Source organism: Triticum urartu, chromosome 2A, assembly GCF_056163025.1.
Source record: "Triticum urartu cultivar PI428250 chromosome 2A, HENAU_Tu73, whole genome shotgun sequence".
NCBI classification, from domain to species: domain Eukaryota; kingdom Viridiplantae; phylum Streptophyta; class Magnoliopsida; order Poales; family Poaceae; genus Triticum; species Triticum urartu.
The window spans coordinates 533,171,273-533,193,788 of record NC_141874.1 but is presented as its reverse complement, the minus strand read 5'-3'; the positions used below and the strand labels follow the sequence as shown (position 1 = coordinate 533,193,788).

The following is a 22,516-nucleotide window of genomic DNA, read 5'->3' as shown; positions in this document are numbered from 1 at the left end:
GGATTTTACGTAATACAAATTTATATTTAATCTGACTAGAAATTTCGGGATAAAAATATTTAGGAGCCCATCAAAATGTGGGAAATTTTATTGAATTCTGTCTTCAACGGTTGGTTGAATATATTAGTCATTGTCCTAGCTAGAAAATGGGTTGTACTTTTAACAAACTGTAAATGGGCTGTTGTAAATTCCATTAGAATTCCAAAATGGGTTGTACATTCTTAAAAAATGCAAATAGGCTATAAGTTCTCTGCCACACACTTGTGGGCCTACTAAGTGACGCGTCCCCTAACAAAAATAAGTCGACGCGTATGCAAGGCTTTGCCAAGTTATTATAGTCAACACATGGTTCTAGCAGCAGTTGCAGTTGGATGTCTATCCAATGGATGTCGTGCATCTTCTTCAATCTTGGATATTCTTAGCTTCGGCCGCCCAAAAAATGATTCCTCCCCCTGACATCTGGGGCACACCATTTCGGAGGCTGACATGTGGGCCTACTAAGTTGGAGCGTACCAAGGGCTTTGTCAACTTAGTCAATAATAAATGTTTCTAGCTTTAGTGACCGTACGATGTCCATCCAACGACCGTAGTGCTTCTTCAACCTCTGGTCTTCTTGGTCTAGCCGCCCAAAGCAGCGCCGGTCGTGCCGCCTGCTCCTGCCTCTCGTGGCCGGCTGTGCTGCCATGGAGGCCTCACCGCCCCCATACTACTCCCACCACTGGCTAGGCCATCCCTCCACTCACCCACACCCCCTGTTATTCTGCGGCGACGGTAGCCTCACACCGCAGCCGAACCAGTGAACCCTCGTACTCCTCTCCGCGCGGGCTTCCATTGTTGCGTCTTCCCCGGCTCCGCGTCGTCCCCTTCCTAAGCCTCACCATCATCCAGACCACCGCCCTGGTGTTCTCGGCGCGGCGTGGTCAACGTGGTCAACGATCGACTTCCATCGGAAGAGTATTGTATGTGGAGAGGCTGACAGCTGGGTCCAGGCGGCCGCAAGGAAGTGCCTCCTTATTACGCGCAAAATAATTATTCCCCCACCTTACAGCAGGGACCCACCGTACGGGCCACCTTATTTCGCGAAAAAAACGTTTCCCCCCTGACTGCTCGGACCCACCAGACAGGCCAGCGTATTTCGTGAAAAAAACATTCCCCACACTATCAGCTCGGACCCACCGGAAGTGCCTCCTTATTACGCACAAAAAAATGAATACTCCCCCTGCTAGCTGGGACCCACCATGGTGGGAGGCTGACTTGAGGTCCTACTAAGTTGACTGGGATGGGGGCCTTTGTCAACTTTAGTCAATATGAACGATTCTAGCTACAGTGACCGTACGCTGTCCATCCAACGGCCGTAGTGCTTCTTCAACCTCTGGTCTTCTTGCTCCAGCCGCCCAAAGCAGCGCCGGTCGTGCCGCATGCTCCTGCCTCCCGTGGCCGGCTGTGCTGCCATGGAGGCCTCACCGCCCCTACTATTCCCACCGCTGGCCAGGCCCTACGGCGACGACAGCCTCACACCGCAGCCGAACCAGTGAACCGTCGTACTCCTCTACGCGCGGGCTTCCACTGCCGCGTCTTCCCCGGCTCCCTGTCGTCCCCTTCCTAGGCCTCGTCGTCGTCCACCGCCCTGGTGCTCTCAGCGCGGTGTGGTCAACGTGGTCAAGGAACGACTTCCATCGGACGTGGACTGTACGTGGAGAGGCTGACAGCTGGGTCCATGGCCACAGCAAGGAAGTGCTTCCTTATTACGTGGAAAATAATTATTCCTCCACCTGACAGCGGGGAACCACCGGACGGGCCACCGTATTTCGTGAAAAAAAACGTTTCCCCCCTGGCTGCTGGGACCCACCACCTACACCTTCGCACCCAAGGAAGTGCGTCTGGGTAAAAAAACAAAACGATTCGCCCCCTGACTGCTGGGACCCACCGGCTACATCTTCGCACGCAAGGAAGTGCGTGAAAGTCGGGACCCACCTGGTCGAAGCGTACGTAGCGTTGTCATTCTGGTCGCAAACGTGTACGTACATATATACTGGTCGATGTAGAGGTGTGCATGTGTCGTAGTAGAGGCGAGCACGTAGCATGTACACGTACGTACAACGGTCAGGGTGCAAGAAAGAAAATACGGCCACGTATGTGTACATACAGGAGGGTCTCGAACGCCTGCTCGCGCATACGTACGGCGAGGGCTCATGTACATGGCTGGGTCGGAACGGAGAAACATCGTGGTCGTCGTGTTCAAGGGGAGGCAACGGAATGCGTTGTGTTCATGGGGAGGCCACGAAATGTGTCGTGTTCATCGGGAGGACTTGGACGGAACATGCGATGGAAACGAGGCCTAGCGTACCGCAGAACGGAGGAAACGCCCTTGTGTTCGACCGGCCACGTTCAAAACGGGATCCTGTTCATCGGGAGGGGTGTGGCGTACCGCAAAACGAAGGAAACGGACCTCCTACGGTCGAAACGGGGGTCCTGTTGATCGGGAGGGGTGTGGCGTACCACAAAACGGAGGAAACGGACCTCCTACGGTCGAAACGGGGTTCCTCTTGATCGGGAGGGGTGTGGCGTACCGCAAAACGGAGGAAACGGACTTGTGTTGGAGCGCTACGGTTGAAACGGGGGTCCTGTTCATCTCCACTGTCGACGTCCTCCAGCCTCCATGGGCTCCTATTCATCTAGCCTCCACGGGCTCTGATACGTCTCCAACATATCTATAATTTTTGATTGCTCCATGCTATATTATCTACTGTTTTGGACTATATTGGGCTTTATTTTCCACTTTTATATTATTTTTGGGACTAACCTTTTAACCGGAGGCCCAGCCCAGAATTGCTGTTTTTTTCCTATTTCAGTGTTTCGGATAAACGGAATATCAAACGGAGTCCAAACGGAATAAAATCTTCGGGAACATGATTTTCTCACTGAACGTGATCCAGGAGACTTGGACCCTACTCCAGGGAACAAAAGAGGCGGTCACGAGGGTGGGGGGCGGCCCCCCTAGGGCGCGCCCCCTGCCTCATGGGCCCCTCATTTCTCCTCTGGCGTACTTCTTCCTCCTATATATACACACGTACCCCCAAACAATTAGAACAGGAGCGAAAAACCTAATAACACCGCCGCAAGTTTCTGTATCCACGAGATCCCATCTTGGGGCCTGTTCCGGAGCTCCGCCGGAAGAGGGCCGTCATCACGGAGGGCTTCTACATCATCCTAGCCCCTCCGATGAAGTGTGAGTAGTTTACCTCAGACCTTCGGGTCCATAGTTAGTATCTAGATGGCTTCTTATCTCTCTTTGAATCTCAATACAAAGTTCTCCCCCTCTCTTGTGGAGATCTATTCGATGTAATCTTCTTTTTGCGGTGTGTTTGTTGAGACCGATGAATTGTGGGTTTATGATCAAGTCTATCTATGAATAATATTTGAATCTTCTCCGAATTCTTTTATGTATGATTGGTTATCTTTGCAAGTCTCTTCGAATTATCCGTTTGGTTTGGCCAACTAGATTGGTAGTTCTTGCCATGGGAGAAGTGCTTAGCTTTGGGTTCGATCTTGCGGTGTCCTTACCCAGTGACAAAAGGGGCAGCAAGACACATATTGTATCGTTTCCATCGAGGATAACAAGATGGGGTTTATTTCATATTGCATGAATTTATCTCTCTACATCATGTCATCTTCCTTAAGGCGTTACTCTGTTTTTAACTTAATACTCTAGATGCATGCTGGATAGCGGTCGATGAGTGGAGCAATAGTAGTAGATGCAGAATCGTTTCGATCTACTTTGTCACGGACGTGATGCCTATATACATGATCATGCCTAGATATTCTCATAACTATGCTCAATTCTGTCAATTGCTCAACAGTAATTTGTTCACCCATCGTAGAATACTTATGCTCTTGAGAGAAGCCATTAGTGAAACCTATGACCCCCGGGTCTATTCTCATCGTATCAATCTCCATTATTTTAATCTTTCTTTGCCTTTTACTTTTCCTTTACTTTTTACTTTGCATCTTTATACCAAAAATATTATATCTATCTGATCTCACTCTCGTAAGTGACCGTGAATGGCTTGACAACCCCTAATCGCATTGGTTGCGAGTAGCTATCGCTTTGTGCAGGTACGAGGGACTTGAGTGTGGGCTCCTACTGGATTGATACCTTGGTTCTCAAAAACTAAGGGAAATACTTACGCTACTCAGCTGCATCATCCTTTCCTCTTCGGGGAAAACCAACGCAAGCTCAAGACGTAGCAAGAAGGATTTCTGGCGCTGTTGCCGGGGAGTCTACGCAAAAAGTCAACATACCAAGTACCCATCACAATCCGTATCTCTCGCATTACATTATTTGCCATTTGCCTCTCGTTTTCCTCTCCCCCCAATTCACCCTTGCTGTTTTATTCGCCCTCTCTCTCTCTATCCTCCCTCTCTATTTGCCTCTTGTTTGCTCGCGTGCTAGTTTGTTTGCTTGTCGTCATGACTAGTCCTCTTTCTGCTCCTATGTCTCCCGAGTTTGAAGTCCTTCACTTCAAACGAAAGCAAGGAGAAAACTTAAAGGATGCTTGGTTTAGAATAATGGAATCTTATCGTAAATGCACCCTAGAAGTAAATTTCAGAATTTTGCTTCGCAATTTTTATGTTGGGCTTAATATATCTCATAGACAACTTTTGGATTATGTTGCCAAAGGCAATTTTATTGAAATTGATCCCAGTATCGCACATGAAATTATGGAAGGTATAGTAGGAACTTTACCTCAACAAAAGGGGCCCCATCATACCAAAGAGGAAAGGCAAGTTTTTGAGAAAATTTGCAAAGTAACTAAGAATTTACAAAAATCTCTTGAACCTCTTAAGAGCGTTAGCGGAAATCTTCACCGCATGAATAAGTTAATTACTCTTTGCAATAAGCGGTTGGATTCTTTAGATCTCAAGATCTCTGAATATGAAGGGAAACGTAAGGAACCTCCCGGATTCGAGAATAACATCACTAAAAGAATTAAGAATCAAGATGGCAATACCTAGATCTATCCTCGCTTTTATGCCTAGCTCGGGGCGTTAAACGATAGTGCTTGTTGGGAGGCAACCCAATTTTAATTTTATTCCTTTCTTTTTGCTCCTGCTTAGTAATAAATAAATTATTTAGCCTCTGTTTTGGTTGTGTTTTTTGTTTTTAGTTATTGTTTGTGCCAAGTAGAACCGTTGGGAAGACTTGGGGAAAGTCTTGTTGAACTTGCTGTAAAAAACAGAAACTTTAGCGCTCACGAGAACTGCTGTCATTTTTATTTGAGGAGTGCTATTTAGTTACTTATTTTTTCAGATGATTAATAGATAAATTCCTCACATCCAGAAATTTATTTTAGAATTTTTGCGGTTCCAGATCTTGCGCTAGCTACAGATTACTACAGATTGTTCGTTTTTTGACCGATTCTGTTTTTCGTGTGTTGTTTTCTTATTTTGATGAATCTATGGCTAGTAAAATAGTTTATAATCCATAGAGAAGTTTTAATACAGTAGGTTTAACACAAATATAAATAAAGAATGAGTTCATTACAGTACCTTGAAGTGGTCTTTTGTTTTCTTTCGCTAACGGAGCTCACGAGTTTTCTATTTTGAGTTTTGTGTTGTGAAGTTTTCAAGTTTTGGGTGAATTCTTTTGATGGATCATGGAACAAGGAGTGGAAAGAGCCTAAGCTTGTGGATGCCCATGGCACCCCCAAGATAATCCAAGGACACCAAAAATTCAAAGCTTGGGGATGCCCCGGAAGGCATCCCCTCTTTCGTCCACTTCCATCGGTAATTTACTTGGAGCTATATTTTTATTCACCAACATGATATGTGTTTTGCTTGGAGCATCTTGTATTATTTGTGTCTTTGTGTCTTATTATACCACAATCATCCTTGCTGTACACACCTTTTGAGAGAGCCATACATGAATTAAAATTTGATAGAATACTCTATGTGCTTCACTTATATCTTTTTGAGCTAAGTAGTTTTGCTCTATGTGCTTCACTTATATCTTTTGAGCTAAGTAATTTTGCTCTATGTGCTTCACTTATATCTTTTGAGCGTTATAATTTTGCTCTATGTGCTTCACTTAGATCTTTTAGAGCACGGTGGTGGATTTGTTTTAAAGAAACTATTGATCTCTCATGCTTCACTTAAATTATTTTGAGACTCTCTTAATAGCATGGTAATTGGCTTAATAATAATATGCTTGGTATTCAAGATTTGTGAAACTTTCTTTTGAGTGTGTTGAATACTAAGAAAAGATTGAAGCATGATAATTTTTTTGAGATATGGAGGTGATAATATTAAAGTCATGCTAGTTCAGTAGTTGTGAATTTAAAGAATACTTGTGTTAAGGTTTGTGATTCCCGTAGCATGCACGTATGGTGAACCGTTATGTAACGAAGTCGGAGCATGATTTATTTATTGATTGTCTTCCTTATGAGTGGCGGTCGGGGACGAGCGATGGTCTTTTCCTACCAGTCTATCCCCCTAGGAGCATGCGTGTAATACTTTGCTTTGATAACTTCTATATTTTTGCAATAAGTATATGAGTTCATTATGACTAATGTTGAGTCCATGGATTATACGCACTCTCACCCTTCCACCTTTGCTAGCCTCTCTAATACTGCGCACCTTTCGCCGGTATCATACACCTACCATATACCTTCCTCAAAACAGCCACCATACCTACCTATTATGGCATTTCCATAGCCATTCCGAGATATATTGCCATGCAACTTTCTACCATCTAGTTAATCATGACACATTCATCATGGTCATATTGCTTAGCATGATCATGTAGTTGACATAAGTATTTGTGGCAAATCCACCATTCATAATTTCTTCATACTTGTCACTCTTGATTCATTGCATATCCCGGTACACCGCTGGAGGCATCCATATAGAGTCATACTTTGTTTTAGGATCAAGTTCAATAGAGCATTGTCCCAATAAAAAAAGGAGAAAGGCCAAAGAAAAAAAGAAGGCCCAAAAAAAGAAAATAAATAAAAAGGGGCAATGCTACTATCCTTTTTTTTCCACACTTGTGCTTCAAAGTAGCACCATGATATAGCGAGTCTCATATATTGTGCTTCAAAGTAGCACCATGTCCTTCATATAGAGAGTCTCATATGTTGTCACTTTCATATACTAGTGGGAATTTTACATTATAGAACTTGGCTTGTATATTCCAATAATGGGCTTCCTCAAATTGCCCTAGGTCTTCGTGAGCAAGCAAGTTGGATGCACACCCACTAGTTTCTTTTGTTGACCTTTCATACATTTATAGCTCTAGTGGATCCATTGAATGGCAATCCCTACTCACTCACATTGATATCTATTGATGGGAATCTCCATAGCCCGTTGATACGCCTAGTTGATGTGAGACTATCTTCCCCTCCTTTTTGTCTTCTCCACAACCACCATTCTATTCCACCTATAGTGCTATATCCATGGCTCACACTCATGTATTGCGTGAAGATTGAAAAAGTTTTGAAAAAGTTAGAGTATGAAACAATTGCTTGGCTTGCCATCGGGGTTGTGAATGATTTGAATACTTTGTGTGGTGAAGATGGAGCATAGCCAGACTATATGATTTTGTAGGGATAACTTTCTTTGGCCATGTTATTTTGAGAAGACATAATTGCTTTATTAGTATGCCTGAAGTATTATTTTTTTATGTCAATATAAACTTTTGTCTTGAATCTTTCTAATCTGAATATTCATACCACAATTAAGAAGATTTGCATTGAAATTATGCCAAGTAGCACTCCGCATAAAAAATTCTCTTTTTATCATTTACCTACTCGAGGACGAGCAGGAATTAAGCTTGGGGATGCCTGATACGTCTCCAACGTATCTATATTTTTTGATTGCTCCATGCTATATTATCTACTGTTTTGGACTATATTGGGCTTTATTTTCCACTTTTATATTATTTTTGGGACTAACCTATTAACCGGAGGCGCAACCCAGAATTGCTGTTTTTTTGCCTATTTCAGTGTTTCGGATAAACGGAATATCAAACGGAGTCCAAACGGAATAAAATCTTCGGGAACGTGATTTTCTCACCGAACGTGATCCAGGAGACTTGGACCAAGCTCCAAGGAACAAAAGAGGCGGTCATGAGGGTGGGGGGCGCCCCCCTAGGACACGCCCCCTGCCTCGTGGGCCCCTCGTTGCTCCTCCGGCGTACGTCTTCCTCCTATATATACACACGTACCCCCAAACGATCAGAACAGGAGCCAAAAACCTAATTCCACCGCCGCAACTTTCTGTATCCACGAGATCCCATCTTGGGGCCTGTTCCGGAGCTCCGCCGGAAGAGGGCCGTCATCACGGAGGGCTTCTACATCATCCTAGCCCCTCCGATGAAGTGTGAGTAGTTTACCTCAGACCTTCGGGTCCATAGTTAGTAGCTAGATGGCTTCTTATCTCTCTCTGAATCTCAATACAAAGTTCTCCCCCTCTCTTGTGGGGATCTATTTGATGTAATCTTCTTTTTGTGGTGTGTTTTTTGAGACCGATGAATTGTGGGTTTATGATCAAGTCTATCTATGAATAATATTTGAATCTTCTCTGAATTCTTTTATGTATGATTGGTTATCTTTGCAAGTCTCTTCGAATTATCCGTTTGGTTTGGCCAACTAGATTGGTAGTTCTTGCCATGGGAGAAGTGCTTAGCATTGGGTTCGATCTTGCGGTGTCCTTACCGAGTGACAGAAGGGGCAGCAAGGCACGTATTGTATCGTTGCCATCGAGGATAACAAGATGGGGTTTATTTCATATTGCATGAATTTATCTCTCTACATCATGTCATCTTCCTTAAGGCGTTACTCTGTTTTTAACTTAATACTCTAGATGCATGCTGGATAGCGGTCGATGAGTGGAGTAATAGTAGTAGATGCAGAATCGTTTCGATCTACTTGTCACGGACGTGATGCCTATATACATGATCATGCCTAGATATTCTCATAACTATGCTCAATTCTGTCAATTGCTCAACAGTAATTTGTTCACCCATCGTAGAATACTTATGCTCTTGAGAGAAGCCATTAGTGAAACCTATGGCCCCCGGGTCTATTCTCATCATATCAATCTCCATTACTTTAATCTTGCTTTGCTTTTTACTTTGCCTTTACTTTTTACTTTGCATCTTTATACCAAAAATACCAAAAATATTATATCTATCAGATCTCACTCTCGTAAGTGACCGTGAAGGGCTTGAAAACCCCTAATCGCGTTGGTTGCGAGTAGCTATCGCTTTGTGCATATATGAGGGACTTGAGCGTGGGCTCCTACTAGATTGATACCTTGGTTCTCAAAAAATGAGGGAAATACTTACGCTACTCTGCAGCATCATCCCTTCCTCTTCGGGGAAAACCAACGCAAGCTCAAGACGTAGCAGGCTCCTGTTCATCCAGCCTCCACGGGCTCCTATTCATCCAGCCTCCACTGCACACTACTCCACCGGCTACTGTTCAACCACCCGTCCACCGTCTACTGTTCATCCAGCCCTCCACACCACGGGGTCCTCTTCAACCTCCCCTCCACGGGCACCCCTCCACCGTCTACTATTCATCCAGCTCTCCACACCACGGGGTCCTGTTCAACCACCCCTCCATGGGCACCCCTCCATCATCTACTGTTCATCCAGCCCTCCACACCACGGGGTCCTATTCATCCACCCCTCCACGGGCACCCCTCCACCGTCTACTGTTCATCCAGCCCTCCACCACACCACGGGGTCCTGTTCATCCAGAGGCAACGCCACCGCTCACTGTTCATCCAAACCCCCCCGCAACGCTCATTGTTCATTCCATCGATTGGCTTTAGTTAGTAGCAGTAGCGAAGGAATCGCTCGATCGGTTCAGTTAACAGCCATCGATCGATCGCTCGGGTTCAGTCTGAGCCCAAAGCCTCACTCGGGTTTAGTTAGAGCCAACGCCTCGCACACACGCGCGTACGTGTACGAGAGAAACGCGCATCGCTCGGCCCCCGACCTCCCACCGTAACCGGGAACTCCCTGAAATTTTCCACCCCTCGCTTCTACCACGGTTTTTTCCATCATGGACGACCCAAAGAATGTCATGCAATTGCGTCTCCGGCCCGCCCAGGACGAAAAGCCCATTTTCTGTCATGATTTTTTGTAATAGAAGTAGGAGCCCACCACATCTATGATGATACCAGGTTTTGTCACAATTATCGTCATAGAAGTGTCATATGTATGACAGAGTTTTTTTCGTTCGGCCCAAAATATCACGGATGTGTCTTTTTTTGTAGTGTCTCTATCCTCCACACACATAGACACAAAGAATTTGTTATCATTGCCTCAGTCTCTAACATATCACTCTCTCTCTCTCTCTCTCTCTCTCTCGCAAACACGCTCAACAAGGGTTTCCCCGTGAATAACTTACCGTCTATTCATCAACAGTCGTGGCAGTACGGCAAACACGAGACGTGAAAAAGAATAAATCTACACGTGCTTAGACCACCTAGTATGACTACTAGGACTAGAGCAAGCCAAAAAGCGCGCCGCCATCACCCCCTCCTTGTCGGCGACGGGAAAAATCTTTGTTTTACACAGTCGAGAAGTCATTGTGCTAAGGTCCCACATGCCGAGGCGTTGAATAGAATGTAGATGCTAGTTTACGGAAGCAAGTATCGATAATACGTTTGTATCTCCATACTTATATTTCTTCTTTTATAAAAAACCGAGTTGGTGATAATGGTACGTGTGCCATCTTGCAATATAGACCGTCCAATCTATATCTGACGGATGGAAATTAAACTAAAAGATACCCGCACCCCTCTCCACATTTGTAGACAAGGCCTTCCATCGTTCATCCTTATCTCCAACAAACCTCATTGTTGAGCAATTAAGAAAGGAAGCCTCTGGAACAAACTGGCCTGGTGGCCACTACCACCGTCGTCAATCCCCATGCCTCCGCTCAGTCCGACCACCAACCACCACCACACCCCACTCCTCTTCACCTTATCTCATATTTCTCGAGATATCATTAGTTTTTACACATGGGATTACTCCCACAAGGGTCAATCACAACAAGTGTTTTATAAAAAAATGCATCTTGATGTTCCGTGCAATGCACGGATCTTGCTAGTACTCCTACACAAGACTAAGTTGGTGATGTTGGTGTGTCTGCCATCCGTCGTTTTTGACCATTAGATCTACATCTAATGATTGTGAGGTAAGTTGTTGCCTTTTCTCACGAACATCCCACTTGTCTACCAATTTGCAGAAAAACCCATAATTGGTATCTTAAAACCAACCACATCCCTCCCTGACCTCACCAAAACAGCCCAAGGAATATATTCTAATTGAAACATAATATATCTCTATTGACATATGTATATCAAAATTAGAGTGTTTTGTACCAAGTTTGTGAATAAGTATTATTCTAATTATGATTCGTTGCAACGGACATGAACATTGCTAGTATTTCCAACCATGCATTTTTTTCCTAGTATTCCATAGTTTCGAGTTTTCCATCAAGATATTAGTCACTCATGGTTGATATTTACTTTCAATCATGTACACATATGTACTATATAACTAGCCTTGCTTATTGACTTCCAAGCTTAACTTTCACTCCTACTTACAATATGTAGAGTAATTAACAAAAAACTACCACTTTCAACCAGCCCTAGGAAGAATCTATTGTACAAAAAATAGCAAAAACATACCCAAAATTTCTTAATCCACGCCAAAAACTACCTAGTACTCCTGCCGATTAGGTTCGTTTAAACCCATTTATGACAGGGTTGGCCCACACGTCCGTGCTGACGAGGCAGCTTAAACCAACACATTTTGTTTGACCGTTAACACGAGGGACCCACATCTGACCTTCTATCCTGTTATTCCCCCTCAAATCATTATTTTTCCTGAACATTACTTCAAATAGTACTGATGCGTGTTCATCGGTGGCGTCGGTGATGAGCGAGTTGGCCGCCGCTCCGCGCCGGCCTCCGCATGGGTTGGCAGGCTAGCCCGAGCATGACTCACGAGCGAGCAAGCCGCCGCGCTGGCCTTCGCTCGAGCCAGATGGTTGGCCTTAGCGCGGCACGCACGAGCAAGCCGCCGCGCTGCCGTGGCAATCTAGCTAGCAAACCTTGCAGACAAGCAGCTGGACGGAGCTATCTTGGCTAGCTAGCGGCCGCGAGCGCCGGACAGAGTTGGCATCCGGGCTGCCGCAACATGGGCTCCGCACCGCCGGTGGTTTTGACCTCGCCTTCTGCCGACGAGGATGACTAGGTGGACGGGCCGGAGGTAGGAGGTCACTCAAGGATTTTTGTTGGTAAGAGCATGTACAATGGTTCATAAGGTAGTCTTATCATAAGTCTGCCACGTATGCAAGTGGTAGTAGTTTCTTGGCATTTTAGTGGTTTCTTGCATTATTAGAGCAAGTACAATAGAGCTGAGTCAGCGGGCTATAAGAAATAAACTATTATATTTCTGCTTAGTTGGAGGAAAGAGAAGAGGAGAGAGAAGGTAAGCGGGCTCTTCGTGAAGAGCTAGCTCTAGCACGTGCTCCTAGGCACTTTGTGAGAATGAGAAGTGGGCCACATAATAAAAAAGTAGTACACTCTTTTGATCTATTATTGTACATGTTGGCTATAAGATGGGCTGTAGATGACATGGCACTGGCTTATAGCCAGCGACAGATGATAGGGGTTTCTTGTAAGGAACAATGTACGTACTACTAGCGACAAAAGGCGATTCTTGGTTGCGTTGTACTCCAACGAGTACTACTCGTGGTCGCGGGAGTGTATACCTCGTTTTGTGGGTTCGATCCCGGCCGAACGCACGGCAGACTTTTTTTTTAAAATAGTACTACTACACTTTGCTGCGAGCCAATATTTTACACGGGTAGTTTGAGTTTTGAAGTCAAACGGACGTGCGGCCCCACAATCTGGGTGCACTGGACGGCCTAGCCACGTGAACGGCCTCATCAGCTAGTAGCATATTTAAACTAGCGCCTCCCAATTAAGCCTGAGGAGCCGGAAAAGCCTGGCGAGGCATTGGGAACTGTGCAATATGGCTCTGTACGTAAAATGCTCTATTCCATCCGTCTAGGTGTGTAAGTCACCTAACGAAAACCAAATAATCCCAAAACACTTAGGCACCGTACATTAACACCCTTCTCATTTTTTGTTTTGTGTCATATCAAACAATAAGATATGTGGGTTGCGCATGCTTTCAATGACTTGAGACTACCAAACATAACATGAAGTGGTTAGTTCATTGCATGCAATGCTATTAATTAGCAAAAAGACATTAAGTTCTCTCGTTTTCCTCTCCGCCCTAGTCGCGATGCACAACGTAAGATGACTTACACACCTAGACGGAGGAAGTACTACTACTCTCTAGCTTGTGGCGTTGCATGCATGGACTTCACTCCATTATCGGCTCTACTATAAAAGAAATTCCTCTTGACGTGTTTTTTTTGAAACGGAGGCAAAAGCTTTGCTTCATCTCATTCATAAAGAAGGAACTACAAACAAAGTTCGACGAGATTGTGGGGACCCCGACTGATAAGTCGAGATCACCCAAAGCACGTGTACAGTGATCCCAGAGATCAATGCTCACTGAACACACAGAAGCTGAATAACAAGAGTCTTACATCCATACATACCGTCTTACACAAATTATGACCATTATGGTCAAGTCTTACATTGATAAAGCCTTAAGGGCTGAACATCAAATGAAACACAAGCAGCGGAAATCTTCGTCGATAAGTAGAATCCATGCCATCTGCCTTAACCCTACAGGCATTCTGACTGGGAAACGTCCTAGTTCGCATGTTCGTCTCCAAAGAACTCTTCTTCGAACTCCTGTTCTTCCATGCCTGGCCAATTAAATAACCAGTGGCAAGCCAACGAGTACTTTGAATGTACTCGCAAGCAACCCATGTTTTGGTTCAAGGTACAACAATGCATGATATAGGTAAATTTTTGCGGAAAGCTAGTTTTGAGTGCAATGACATGTCCAACAACTTGTAAGACATGCATCAGGAGAATTCAATTAACCATGAGGATAGGTTACAGATATCAACATAAATAGAGTGGGCATCAACCCAACTCAATCACGTCAAGTCCTTTGACGTGACCCAAAGTAGTTCTTCCCACTTATCCAAACACGCACACTAGTTTGTAAACATGTGGACGTTGTTTAAGCGGCACCGCCCAATTGTCCTTGACCGTGGACACGGCTATTTGAATAGTTTTATACTCTGCAGAGGTTGCACACTTTACCCACAAGATCCGGGGAACTTCCGTGTCATCCACGACCCGCGGTACCTCAAGTACCCGGGGTAAGCACCCGATCACTATCTTTCCCTAGACGACACTAACAAGGAGTCCACTCGTTGTTCCGTATCCTCACGATATACATCATACGAGACTCAGTCGAGATCGTAACATCCGAGAGGGGACACAACGGTGTATCCAGTGCCCTGTGAAAACAGTCATGGCCGCCCTACCTGGCACGACCCCGTCTCGAGAGAGAGCACCAACAACTCTCCCGTCACTAGTAATGTGGGCTCCAAGCTAGTATCGGCTTAGGTAATCAATAATGCCCTTTCCCATATAAGGGTAGAGTGGTTGGGCATGTGAGGTTGTGACAGTCGACAAATCTTAAATCTAATCCGTTTTCGAAAACAACACACACCCTTGCCTCGGTACACCACTTCGTCATCAAGTGGTTACCCATCTCATTATCTCCCTCGGGCAAAGTGGCACCCAACGGGGTTTTCGAAAAGTCCTATTAAAAATACTTTGTCTCCATCACCATGCATATACCCGTCCCTTTTGCGTAGCACTACTTAGCCTCCTATCTACTCCCACCGGCATAACCCTCATAAGAAGGTAGGGTCATGCACAATTCAAGTATCAACAAGGAGGAAATGAAGGCAACCCACCAAAGTGGCTACCATCTCATCATGATTCCGATGCAACAATAATAAAGTGCTATATGAAATGCATAAAAAGGGTTTCATAGACATGGTCAAAGGGCTGCTTGCCTGGCTCAACAAAGTCTTCAGGGTCTTCAAAGTCTTCTGGTCCAACTCCTTCGTCAGCAACACAATCTATCGTCGCTAAATAATAACGAGAAAATAAGGCAATAATAAAACAGAAAAACCAAAGTGCTCAGAAAAATGTCAACTTATTTTTGTTAAATACAAGGTTGAAAACTAAGAAGGGGAAAATTCCTAGTTTTGGATTTGGAGTAGCAGAATAGGAGAAATGGGTTTTCAAAGGTTTATTTAAATGCTTAAAATCACATTTCAATATTTACAGTGAAGAAAAGGTTGTTGGATTTGAATGAAAGTTGCACCATTAAATAGGTTGCAATACTTTAGGAATTTAGGAATTGGAATTAATTTATTTGGACATATATTTTATCCTGTGGAATTTTTGGAAACGTGACAGAAAAAGAAAAAAGGGGAAGGAGCACTGTGCCTGCTAGGCCAGAACAGCCACAGTGCAGGAGGCCCAGCCAGAGTGGCGGCCCAGCGCACTGGTGCATGCGCGCGCGCCAGGTTTAAACCTGACGGGCAGGGCCCAGGCATCAGCGAGAGAGAGGGGGCGATGGAGGGGAGAGGCTGACAGGCGGGGCCCGCCTGTCATCCCTAACCCTGAGTCCAGGCGGCTGGCGAGCTCACCGGTGACGATGCAGGGCACGGCGAGGTCGGGCAAGGGCACGGCTGGGCTCAGCATCGTGTCGCCATTCGGGTGGAGGTGGTGGACGTCACCGGAGTTGCCTGGTTCGCCGGCGATGAGGTCTTGCGGCGGAGGAGCTTCCTGTGTTGACGGTTCCGGCCGTTTTCGGCTACAAAGGAAGAGGGGGAGAAGGGGGAAATGATCAGGGGTGCTCGAGGGTTCTAGATTGAGGTAGAGGAGGAGCGGGGGAGGCCTGTACCTTGCGAACTCCGGCGAGCCGAAGCGGTGGAGCTCGAGCTCGATCTCAAGCTCGGGCGGCTCTGGAGACGAACTAGGGGTGCAGGGGGATGATTAGGGGAGTGAGAGAGCGAGTGGTGAGGAGAGGATGGCTCAGGGAGGCCTTTAAATAGGCGAACGGTGGGGTTCCGTGGACCCATGCGCTGGAGAGCTCATGCTCGTCGCTGCAGGGCTCGGGGGAAGAGGGCGTGGTGTCAGGGGTGTTCCTGGACGTCGACTACGTCGGGAGGGACAGAGAGAGGGAGTGGGGAGAGGTCAGAGGTGCGCGCGTGTGAGCCGCGCCATTGGCACGCTCGGGCGGCCGGTGTTTGCTAGCGCGGAGGCGCGGGGAGGAGGAGAGAGGAGGGGGACAGCGCCATGGCGTGTCACAGATGTCGAGGCGCATCGCCGGGCGCGCTGGGGAGGCCCGAGGTGGCCGGAGGCGGTTGGAAGGGGGCGGCTACAGTGCGGGAGCGCACAGTAGCGCGCTCCAGAGCACCCAAATGGCCGGCATGGCATTTTCTATGCCTTGTGGGCGTGGCCAACCATATCCAGTAGCTCAAGTGTGGAGTACAGAAGTAGGGAGAGGCATTGGATGCTCTGGATGGCCACTGGGGTGAGGAGAGAGGAAGAAGAAGTGTGCAAATGGGCTGTCCAGAGAGAGAAAGTGGGTTTTTACCCATCCAATAATTAAGCTAGGATTTGCCATTGTTACTAGAGGTGAAAGGGGACTACGAGGACCTGTGGTAAAAAGTTGAGCTCAAGGAGAATAGTTTTAGTGGTCAAAATGGTGAATTTTGAAAAGTAGCAGAAGGTGTTTGATAAAGGTTTTGGCAATCAAATGATTTCCAATTGCCATGAGACTCCACAGGGTGAAATGACACATATAAGTATGGTCTTCCACCAATTTGGAGCTTATTTGGGCAAAGTTGCCAATGCAACTTTTGTAAACCCTAGAAATGAGCAGAAATAGACTTGTGTAGATATAGTTGAGCATAACACTTCTCCTTGATGCACTACTTGGTGTAGTGGCCTCATTTGGTCATGTGAACATGCTCAAAAAAGTTGGGGTTAAGCGGAGAAAGTTGGTAGTACAAACTTGCTCAAAGTAGGTTTTGAACAGAAAGGGTCATGGGGCATTTTGGTGGACCAAAATGACCTTGATTGAAGTGAGGCTTTGCAAGATCATCACAATATGCATTTGTGACTTGCTGGATTTTTCTTGGATTTTTATGGAAATATTTCCTGTAGAAATATTTCAAATCCTTGAAATGGGCAGAAATGGTTTTGGGAGGTTTCGTCCAATATTTTGAACATGACCATGTGTTGAAAGTCTTATATATGGGAAATATATACCCACTGAGTTTCCCTGATTTTTGTCAAATATTTTTAAAATAATAAAATAATTTTTCCCTATTAAAGACCATTTCTGGCCTTTAGAAAAAGATTTTAAATAAAATAGGAAAATAACTTTTAAAATTATATTTTTGGGGTTTATGGGAATCCTATATCTAATAGGTTTCAAATATACCTTTTGAAATATTTTTCATACCCCAAATCAGATACTTGCAGTGCAAACCTCAATCCAGGGGTGTTTGGAAAACTAATTTTTTTGAAAATACTATTTGGCCAAATTATTTTTGTAAGAAAATACTATATTGTACTATACACATGGCATGATCATTGGGCAGAAGTTTGGGGCAAGGAGATGAAGTACAGAAGGTGGAGTAGTTGACTTTAAAGAGCACTTGAAAAATCACAGAGAGAAAACCAACTCCAAAATAAAAGCCAAATAATGCAAAAGTTTTTGTTGGCCCAACTTTGCTTGCTTTATTAATGCAAATGACATGTTACAAAATGCAGGGTGTGACAGACCTACCCCCCTTACAAGAATCTCATCCCCGAGATTCCTAAACTAGGCTTTAAAGAGATATGGAAACTCGGATCTAAGGTAGTCTTCACGTTCCCAGGTTGCTTCTGCTTCAGTGTGGTTGCTCCACTGGACTTTGAAGTACTTGATGGTGCGGCTTCGAGTGTGTCGCTCAGCCTCATCCAAAATGCAGATGGGCCTCTCACGGTAAGTCAAATCAGGCTGAAGGTCAATGGCTTGGTGATCGACGTCCTTGTAAAGATCAGGCTTCTCTGGGACTTGGAGACACTTCCGGAGTTGTGACACGTGGAATACGTTGTGCACATCAGATAGTTTAGGTGGCAGTTCCAACTGGTAAGCCACTTCTCCGCGTCGTGCGGTGATCTCGAAGGGGCCGATAAATCTTGGTACGAGCTTTCCCTTAACGTGGAAACGCTTGGTTCCCTTAAGAGGAGTTACTCGCAGGTATACATGGTCTTTGACTTGGAAGTCTACTTGTCGGCGACGAGTGTCAGCATAGCTCTTCTGTCTCGACTTGGTGGTCTTAAGTTGCTCTCTGACTAGCTGAACTTGCTCTTCTGCTTCACAGAGGATATCGGGCCCAAACACTAGCCCTTCTCCGGTTTCTGACCAATTGAGGGGTGTGCAACACTTGCGTCCATACAACACCTCAAATGGTGCCATCTGGAGGCTTGACTGATAACTGTTGTTGTAGGAGAACTCGGCAAAAGGGAGGCAATCTTCCCACCTAGCTCCATATGCTAAGACATAGGCTCGGAGCATGTCTTCGAGTATCTGATTCACTCGTTCTGTCTGACCACCGGTCTGTGGGTGGAAAGCAGTGCTGAAGGACAAATTGGTCCCCATGGCCCCTTGGAACTTCTTCCAGAACCTTGAGGTAAACTGGGTTCCTCGATCTGACACAATCTCCTTGGGAACACCATGAAGACTTACGATTTTGTTGATGTATAGAGTCGCTAGCTGGTTGCCGTCATATGTAGTCTTCACAGGAATGAAATGGGCTACTTTAGTCAAATGATCGACTATGACCCAGATGGAGTCATGTCCCTTGTTTGACCTAGGTAGTGCAGTGATGAAATCCATTCCAACTTTATCCCATTTCCACTCGGGAACCTTGAGTGGTTGGAGCAATCCAGCAGGTCGCTGATATTCAGCTTTGACCCTTTGGCATACATCACAATTTGCAACATAGGTGGCAATCTCCCTTTTCATGCCATGGCACCAGAATCTTTCCTTCAGGTCTTGATACATCTTAGTCCCTCCGGGTTGGATGGTATATGGGGTGTCATGAGCTTCTTGCAAGATCAAATTCTTGAGCTCAATCTTATTTGGTACGCAAATGCGATTCCCAAACCACACAATTCCTTGCTCATCCTTTGAAAATCCTAGGGCCTTGCCTGCCTTGATCTTCCTCTTGATGCCTTCAATACTTACGTGTCCCTTCTGAGCTTCCTTAATATCATCCATCAGGGTAGGCTTGACTTCAAGGTTGGCTAAGAATCCTGGTGCAACCAGTTCCAACCCGAAGCTTTCAAGTTCTACATACAAGGCGGGTAGCCTTTCCTTAAGCATAGCATTCAAGGAACAAGCCTTGCTGCTTAATGCATCTGCTACCACATTAGCCTTTCCAGGGTGGTATTGAACACTGAGGTCATAATCCTTGATCAACTCTAGCCACCTTCTCTGCCTCATGTTCAACTCCTTCTGAGTGAAAATATACTTCAGACTTTTGTGATCCGTGTATATCTCACACCGCTTCCCTAGGAGGTAATGTCGCCATGTTTTCAGGGCATGAACTACAGCTGCCAACTCAAGGTCATGAGTAGCATAGTTCTCTTCATGAGGCCGTAGTTGCCTTGAAAGGTAAGCTATGACTCTGCCCTCTTGCATCAGAACACCTCCCAGTCCGGTTCTCGACGCATCACAATATATCACAAATTCCTTGTGTATATCTGGTGTGGCTAGAAGTGGGGCGGTGGTCAGTCTCTTCTTCATCTCCTGGAAGCTCTCTTCACACTTCGGCGTCCATTCAAACTTCTTGTCCTTCTTCAAGAGCTGAGTCATGGGTCGGGCAATGCTTGAGAATCCTTCAACGAACTTGTGGTAATATCCCGCGAGTCCGAGGAAGCTTCTGACTTCCTTCACATTGCTTGGGGATTGCCATTCAGTCACGGCTTCAATCTTAGTGGGATCGACCGACAATCCTTCTTTGGTCAAAACATGACCCAAGAATCCAACTTCACGCAGCCAAAATTCGCACTTGCTGAACTTGGCATACAGTTGGTGCTCTCGAAGCTTTCCTAGGACCATCCTCAAGTGTTGCTCGTGCTCTTCTTCCGTCTTCGAGAAGACAAGAATGTCATCAATGAAGACAACGACAAACTTGTTCAAATATTCCATGAAGACCTTATTCATGAGATACATGAAGTAAGCTGGGGCATTTGTCAATCCAAAGGACATGACCGTGCACTCATACAGGCCATATCTGGTTACAAATGCCGTCTTCGCAATATCTTGGGGTCTGATTTTCAGCTGGTAGTACCCAGATCTGAGGTCAATCTTGGAGAACACCTTGGCCCCATTGAGTTGATCAAACAGATCTTCAATCTTGGGAAGTGGATAATTGTTCTTGATTGTAACTTCATTGAGGGAGCGGTAGTCAATGCATAAGCGGATGGTACCGTCCTTCTTTGCCACAAACAGAACAGGTGATCCCCAAGGGGAGGCACTAGGGCGGATAAATCCCTTCCTCAACTGCTCTTCCAGTTGCTTCTTCAATTCTGCTAACTCTTCCGATCCCATTCGATAAGGCTTCTTATAGATGGGTCCTGCTCCGTGTATGAGTTCGATGATGAACTCAATGTCTCGGTCAGGAGGCATTCCCAGTAGCTCATCAGGAAAGACATCGGGGTATTCACATACTACCGGCACTTGCTCCAATCCAACTTCTGATAGAGAGTTGACTTGGTGGGCTTGAGCAGAGGAGGGGTTGGAGGCAAATTTAACTTCGACTCCTTAGTCGTTGGTCACAGTGACGGTCCGGTTGGCACAATCTAACAAGCCTTGGTGCGTGATGAGCCAATCCATTCCTAAGATCACATCCAAGCCTTGTGATCTTGAGATGATAAGGTATGCTTGGAAGTCTACCCCATTAATGACAATCCCGACTCCTTTACATCCTATCTTGGCTCTCATCTCTGCTCCGGGGGTTTGTACCACCATAGGGTTATTCAGGGGTGTAGGGGTCATGCCACTTTTTAATGCAAACTTTTGGGTGACAAATGAATGCGTGGCTCCAGAATCAAACAAGACAGTTGTAGGTGCTGAGTTGACAAGGAACGTACCCAGCACGACGTCCGGGTCTTCCTGAGCTTCTTCTGAATCGACATGATTCACACGACCCTTGCCGTTGTTGGGCGGGTTGCGGGGAGCTTGGTTCCTTGGTGGAATTCCACGGCCTTGTCCTGGGTTCTGCGCATTGGGGCACAGGGCGTCGGGCTTCTTGTTGGGGCAATTCTTGGAGTAGTGTCCTGGCTGACCACATCCAAAGCAAGTGACTTGGTTGGGGTTGCTGCTCTTGCCGGCATTGTTATTGGGGTTGTTGTAAGCTGGCCTGGGGTTGGCATACTGCTGAGGTGGATAGTTGGTGCAGGGTGTAGGAGCTCTCGGCTGCTGATAGGTTGGCTTGACCGGGGCGGGCTGCCACGGGCGAGGCTTCTGGTTGCTGGAGCCACCCTTGCTGATCATCTTGCGCTTACGGGTATCATCCAAAGCACGTCGCTTGTCCTCAAGCATGAGTGCCTTGTTCACCAGATCAGGAAAGGTCGGGCAGTCACACACAACAAGCGAGTACTGCAGAGTCTGGTTAAGGCCTTCCATGAAGCGCTCCCTTTTGGCAGCATCAGTGCTGACATCTTCAGGGGCATACCTTGAGAGAACACTGAACTTCTGCATGTACTCATTGACAGTGCTACTACCTTGCTTCAGGGCTCGGAACTCACGCTTCTTGATGGCCATGATTCCGGAAGGAATGTGGGCCTTGCGGAATTCTGCCTTGAAGTCATTCCAAGTGATGTTTCGCTCAGCATGCATGGCCTTGAATCCATCCCACCAAGCTCTAGCAGTTCCCCCAAGACAGTGAGCAGCATATGCCACCTTCTCACGGTCCTCAGTGCATCCGACTAGTTCCAACAGATCCTCAATGGTGCGGACCCAGTCGTCTGCATCCAGGGGTTCAGCAGTCTCTATGAAGGGGGGTGGTGCATGCTTCTTGAACTCCACCAATGTGGAACGTCCATTGCCGTTTCCCACCGGCTGGCGATTGACAGCTTGAGCAATCATCTGGAGGGCTGCAGTGTTGGCTTGGCGTTCCTCTCGGAAGGCTTCGAGAAGCTGAGCCATGTCCATGTTTGGAGGTGGTGGCGGTGGTGGAGCTTGTCCTTGGGTTTGGTCCTGACTGGCTCCTTCTCCGGCTTCTTGCTACTGGGTAGAGGTACCAGTACGAGTTACAACAGGCATCCTGTTGGAGCGGTCAAGGTCTCATGATTGGGAAAGATGGGGAAAGCAATATAGATGGGACGCCTAGTAAGGGGGTTGGTATGACACTAATTGTTTTTATGCAAGGGCCAAAATGGCCAAACACATTCATTAAAATCCAAATGGGTGATC

General features: G+C 46.1%; 1 protein-coding gene across 1 annotated transcript; it reads right to left on the bottom strand.

Moving 5' to 3' along the window:
- Window positions 1-20,863: 20,863 nt before the first annotated feature.
- LOC147985764 (uncharacterized) lies at window positions 20,864-22,255 on the bottom strand. The gene has a single exon (XM_087541733.1). The coding sequence runs from the start codon at window positions 22,253-22,255 to the stop codon at window positions 20,864-20,866; it is 1,392 nt and encodes a 463-aa protein (XP_087397859.1).
- Between the last annotated feature and the right edge of the window lie 261 nt (window positions 22,256-22,516).

Bases quoted from the DNA above. Each gene is read 5' to 3' on its own strand.
- LOC147985764 (XM_087541733.1), bottom strand. From the start codon at position 22,255: ATGGACATGGCTCAGCTTCTCGAAGCCTTCCGAGAGGAACGCCAAGCC.